The 5,893-nt window shown below is 62.1% G+C and overlaps 1 protein-coding gene across 1 annotated transcript in view; it reads right to left on the minus strand.

The window, feature by feature from the left end:
- Positions 1 to 5,893, minus strand: part of Cdh22 (cadherin 22) — a gene marked incomplete at its 5' end in the record, with an annotated part of 63,579 nt that overhangs the window by 16,043 nt on the left and 41,643 nt on the right. The window contains 2 exon segments of the mRNA XM_048811933.1: positions 5,035 to 5,272; positions 5,555 to 5,638. Of these exon segments, the coding sequence (XP_048667890.1) occupies positions 5,035 to 5,272; positions 5,555 to 5,638 (322 nt within the window).

Raw genomic sequence — 5,893 nt, forward strand, 5'->3', positions numbered from 1 at the left:
AGGTCGGGGGAGGGCAGGCCCAGGGACCTTCTCCCCTCCCCCCCCCGCCCCTCCCCTTCCCCAGGGAATTAAATCCTCTCTGAACGCCAGGCTCCCATTGGAGCTGGCCAGCTGGGCAGGAAGATTGATCATCCCAATTACCCACCGCCAAGGCGAGCGGAGGGGGGGACTGGGTGACAGGAGGGGGTGCTCCAGGGAGGGGACCTCCTGGCACTCCTTGCCCTGTCCCCACATGCCTCATGGGAAGAGGGGGCTCAGGAGCCCTTCTCTGCGTCTCCAGGGTCCTCCTGTTTGGCTTTCCCATGGAGGGGGAAGGCCCTGACCTTGTTGGGACGAGGAGGAGTTCTGGGTGAAGCAGGGGCCCTGAAATCATGGTATCCTCAGAATTTGGGGGGAGGGGAGGAGAAAGGTGGCACAGGACCCTGGGTGTCCCCTAGTCCAGAGCCCAGGCCGACGGATGCTCCTCTGGGGATGGGGTTCACCACCTCTCAGAGCAGCCTCGCCCAGCCTCCCCGACTCCCCTCAGTGTCCAGGCCCTGTCTGGGCACCCAGCATGGGGCGATGCCCGAGTCCCTGCAGCCTCCTGTCTCTTCCAACAGCGCTCCCCCGGAGCCCGTGGGAATGATGGGGACCTCGCACCTGATCTTGGACTCTTCAGCTCAAAGCCCTGCCCTGGCTCCCTGTCACCTCCAGGAGATGTGGGGTTCATCAGGGGACGCCCAAGGCCCTTCCTGCGAGGGCCAGTGAGTAGCCTCAGCCCCCCCTAGCCCACCTGGCCAGCTCTTCTCCAGCCCAGCCTCCAGCCACACCTGTCCTTCTGTCCTCAGAATGGGCAGGGGCTGCCACGCCTCGCCTTGGCCTGCAGTGCCCAGAGCTCCTCCTTGGCCCCTGAGCCTCCCTTCCTGCTGCCCCCTTTGGGTGGGCCAGGCGCGGGCTGCTCCCCAGGGACGCCACAGCCCCCTTCCTTGGACTCTGCCTTAGCTGACAGCTGGCCTGTCTCTCCTGCCCTCCTGTGAGCCCCAGGGCCGTGGCCACGCATGTTTATCACCGGATCCCAGTGCCCAGCCCAGGCTGGTGGCGTGGATGACAAGAGGCCCTCAGAAAACACTGGCTGAAGGGGGACATGGGGACATGCTGAGGGAGACAGAGCGGGCACTCTGTGGCCACCCGGCTCCCACCTGCTCCTCCCTCTGTGGCCTCCCAAGGGCCACTGGATGGGAGTCAGAAAGCCTCATGGGCAACGGACCTTTCCTGGGTGGGTCCCGGTCTCTCCAGCTGAGAGGGTGTGGTGGGGCTGGGGTCCACCATCTGACACGCCTTCTCCCCTCAAATGAACCCAGGGGCCTTCACCCTGAGCCACATCCCCAGCCCTTTTTATACTTTTGATTTTGAGACAGGGCCTCGCTAACTTGCTGAGGCTGGCCTTGAACTTGCCGTCCTCCTGCCTCAGCCTCCCAAGACTCGGGGATTACAGGCCTGTGACCGGCCTCCGATGCCTTTCCTGACTATTAGTTCCACCTGCTGGGTGCTGGGCACCATGCTAGGCCCTTGCCATCAAGTCCCTGGGGTGGGGGTTATGTTTCATATAAAACACAGCCTAGTGTCTGGTATAAGCATTAAATAAGCAGAAGCTGCTGTTACCGAGTGGTTATTCCTGCAGTGACCCAATGAGGTGGCACAGCCGCCAACACGGAGCAGAGGACAGACTCAGTGAGGAGGGGCGCCGTGCCACCCGCGCCAGGCTGCTCTGTTCTCCTAACTGGCCGCACAAGCCCATTCATTTGTCCCCTCCGTAAATATTCATTCCCTCTCCCCTGGCCCTGGCGGGTACCGAAGGTCGCAGATAGAGATGAGACCCCATCCTCGGGAAGTACAGATGAGACCCCGGGAAGGTTCAGTTTGCTGGGGAAGAGGGGAGTCACTAAATATGCAGATAAATGCATCTGTAAATTGCAGTGCGCTTGGTGGCAGGAAGGGAAATGCCCAGTGTTGTGAGATGTGACTTGGCTGGGGTGACCCAGACGGGGGAGCTCCTTGCGGGGCTGGTTCAGGTTAACGCTTTGCTGTCCTGGTCAGCTAGACGGTGTCCTTCCAGACTGCTGGATGCAGTCCCTGGGCATGCCCTGCCCTGTGCGCCTTTCCAAGTCCCCCACTCCGCCAAGCCTCTTTGAAGACTGTCCCTTTACAACTGCCCTTTCCACCGAAGGATTCAGACACAAATTGTACTTTAAATTCAATATCGGTCATTAATATTTCATGATTACAAAACGTTAAAGATAATGTCAGTGGAAGGAGGTCTGCATGGGCAGAATGGATGACTCAGAAGTTCGGGGAGCGGGGGGCCGGCATACTAAGTGGGCTGGGAGGCTTTGAGGTAATCTGGGATGACAGGCGGCGGCTCCCGGCCGAGGGCGACATTCTCTGAGGTGCGCACCAAGCTCCTCGGCTGTGTATAAATATTTCCCCTCTGATTCTTGTCACCTCGTGTTTGTTACGCCTGGGAGCAGGTGGGGCTGCTGTGACCCCCCTGCCACAATCCCTCTGTTTCTGAGAATGACAAACGGACACTTCTACAGGAGGACACAGGGCCAGGCGGCATTGCAGCTGGGGCTCAGACTGGCTCCTGGGGGTGGGAGACCTAGGGTCAGGCTTGGCCCTGCGTGGACTTGCTCTGTTTTTGGGGGGCTATTGCTGTTCCTCCCTGGGCTTCTGTCTCCTCATCTGTAAAATGGGGACACTAATTTTGTACTCATCTCCTGGAGATGGCAAGAAGGTAGAGTGGGTTTGTCACTTGCCACAGCTCTTGATTGGGGCCAGCACCAAGGAAATACCAGGGGAAGGGGGTCTGGCAGAGAGGTGGCTCTGGAGTCAGGCCGGGGCTGGGAATCTGGACACATCACTCTAAAGTGCCCGGAGTCCATGCTCAAGTCATGTGCGGAGTCCAGGCCATCAGACAGCCATTAGGTGAGCATTTATTAGGTCCCAAGCACGAGGCCAAGCCTTTGTTTCCTCCTCCTGTTTAGCCCTCCCCACTCGCTGCACTCGCTGTGGGTTGAACCACTCATTTCCCCATTGGTTAGCACCTGGGGGAGGGCTGGGCAGGGCCAGTGGGTGGTGGTTCAGAGACAGGGGCCAGTCCTCCTTCCCCACGGTGGCTAGTGGCTGGGGTTGGTGGTGGGATGCGGTGGGGCTCTGAGGGCAGAGGCCAGGAAACCCTCCAGGTCCCAGCTCTGCCACGGCCGTCCTTGGCCCAATCTCCTAATTCTCTGAGCCTCAATTTTTTTCAACAGTAAAATGGGCGCTGGTCATGCTACTGATCAGGATTCAACAAAAGTACGTGCGAGAAAGCGGGGAGCCCAGGACGCGCATTAAGCCGAGCCAGTCAAGCGGGTGTGCAGGGGTGGGCCCCGCCCCGGCCATTTCATCTGTCCAGTGAAAAGCACCGCCGACCTTTCTGAAAGAGACCCACTGGGTAGGAGCGCAATGCTTGACCCAAGAAGGGCCTTGCCGGTGGTGGCCCATCAGGCAGGTGACAGGCTGGCGGGCATGTCCGGTGGGCAGGGAGAGGAGGGGTCTCCCCCAGCCAGGCTGTCATCCCGGCTCTGAGCCTCAGGGCTCCCAGGGAGCGGGTTCAGGGAGGAGGGGAGGGCCCGGCCCCCCCAGTCCAGCCACTTCCTCTCCAGCCACTTCCCAGGGGAGGAGGAGTGGATTCAAAGGCTCTGGAGCAGCAGGCTGAGGTCGGAGCCCGCTTTGTATCTTCTTTTAAACCGCAGTTGAAAGAGAGGAAGGGACTTCAGCTCAGGGACTTCCTCGGCCCTGGAAGGGGCTGGTGGGGCTGGAAGCCGGAGGCACCGGCAGTCGGGAGGGGCAGCTGGGCCCCGGCAGAGCAGAGCGGCCACCTGCAACCCCGGGGGCAATGGGCCGGGTGCGTGACGGCCCCTGGCGGCTTCGTGGGCTCCTGGGGCGCACGCGCCTGCGCACTGGAGCAGGTGGAGGCGGAGGACTGGCGGCGCTCTGTGTGCCCTCTCCTGGTGCCCCCAAGTCCCAGCGCCCTCTGCTCCTCACTTCCACAGCCTCACTTTTCTGGACCCCAGAACTCAGGCCCCCAGCTGCGCCCAGTTCTCTCTCACACATACACATTTATGTGCACACACACACACACACTGTTCCAGAAACTTCTCAGTGCGCCAAGCTGTCTGCAGTGTGGGAGACGAGGCCAGCACCTGAGTCACCCTTGACCCTCCCCGTCTCTCGACCTGCATGTCAGCCCCAAGGTAGTTCCGCTGGCTGATGTCCAGCCTGCATCGGCCACTGCCCCAGGCGGGGCCACCAGAGTTCCTCCTCTGCTCAAGTCCCTCCTGTGACTCCTGTCTCACGGGGAGCAGAGTCTAAAGACTCCACAGCGGCCAACTACTGTGACCCTGACTACTGAGACCCTCGCCAGCCATGCCAGCCCCCTGGCTGCTCCCCTAGCAGGGCTGGCCAGCGGCGGCTGCCACCTCAGGGCCTTTGCACTGGGCTGCTCTTCTAGAAGCAGCCTGCGGCCCTCACTTTACTGAGGTCTTCGCAGAAAAGTCTTCCAACCCGGTGGCCTCACCCTGGGAGAAACTCCGCCCTTTTTCCTTCCAAGCCCCTGCCCTGCTCTTCTCCCCTGGTTCTTTCTTAGCATCATCTGACGTCATGCGCACCCCTTTTCTCAGCCTGCTGATGGCCTTGCTGTCTCCCATGAGGACAGGCAATTTTCTGTCTTGTCAAGGCTGTGTTCCCAGGCCCTGCACCAGGGCTTGGCAAGTAATTGCTCAATAAAAGAGAAGAAAGCTGGTCTCAAAACCAGCCCTATCCCCTTGACTTGGGACCTTCATTTCCGCGGACCAGCTTTTGCCACCCCCTCTGCTTACCTTTGGCCCCGCCTCCAACGCTGGCTCCGCCCCATAGACTTTGACTGACAGCTCAATCTTGGCCCCGCCCCAGCCATTGGACCCGCCCCTCAGCCTCTGCCCGCCTGTGTGTCCCTGGTGGTGTCACCCAGCTCACCGGCTTCCATGGCCAGCACTGTGATGTTGTGCCAGCCTGCTGTCTCGCGGTCCAGCCCCTTGCCGGTCACGATGGCGCCTGTGTCCTCATCAATATCGAAGATCTGGTCCAAATCCGAGGCGCGGTCGATGGCGTACCTGGGGAAGGCAGGCGGGGCTGATTGAAGGTGCCCCAGGCCCGTGGAGCCCGGCGCACGAACCCCTCCCGCCGCCTGCCCCAGATACGGAGGGCAGAGACCCTGTCAGGGAGGGAGCCCTGGGTCGGCCTCGCGGGTGGCCTGGGCCAGCTGTCCCTCGATCTTCCCGAGCCTCCGCCGGGGCAGGGCTGATGGTGACTTGCACCCCACGGTCGCTGCCTCTGAAAACAGGCAGCGAGCCTGGCACGGTCCCAGGTCCCAGCCTCGCCTTTCCACAATAGGTGGCCCCGGGCTTGATGGCGAAGGGCTGGGGAAGGCACTCGGGGCAGTGGGTCAGCGGCGGGTGAAATGGCCCAGGGAAGGGTCAAGGGTGCAGAGAGTCACCAATGGGAAGCGGGAGGGCTGGGCGCGGGGACCCTCGGGCGCCGAATCCGAGGGCTTGGCGTGTCCCGCGGGGCTGGGGGAGAGCTGTGAGTGGGAGCGGGGGCAGTTGTGGCTTCCCCGGGGTCGGGCTGCGGGGAGGGCCGGGCCGGTCCGAGGGCTCCTCCCGCCTGCGCAGCTCCGCGCTAATCTGCGGCTTTTCAGTTGCCGCGTGAAAAAGCCCTTTGTTCCGCCTTCCGGCTTGTGCGGCGGCTCCCGGCCTGAAAGGCCCGTGTCCAACACATGTCTCGGGCGGCGGCGGCCAGAGAGGCCCCGCCAGCGCCGGCCGCCGCGTCCCGGAGC

This window comes from Marmota marmota, unplaced genomic scaffold (assembly GCF_001458135.2).
Source record: "Marmota marmota marmota unplaced genomic scaffold, marMar, whole genome shotgun sequence".
NCBI lineage: Eukaryota > Metazoa > Chordata > Mammalia > Rodentia > Sciuridae > Marmota > Marmota marmota.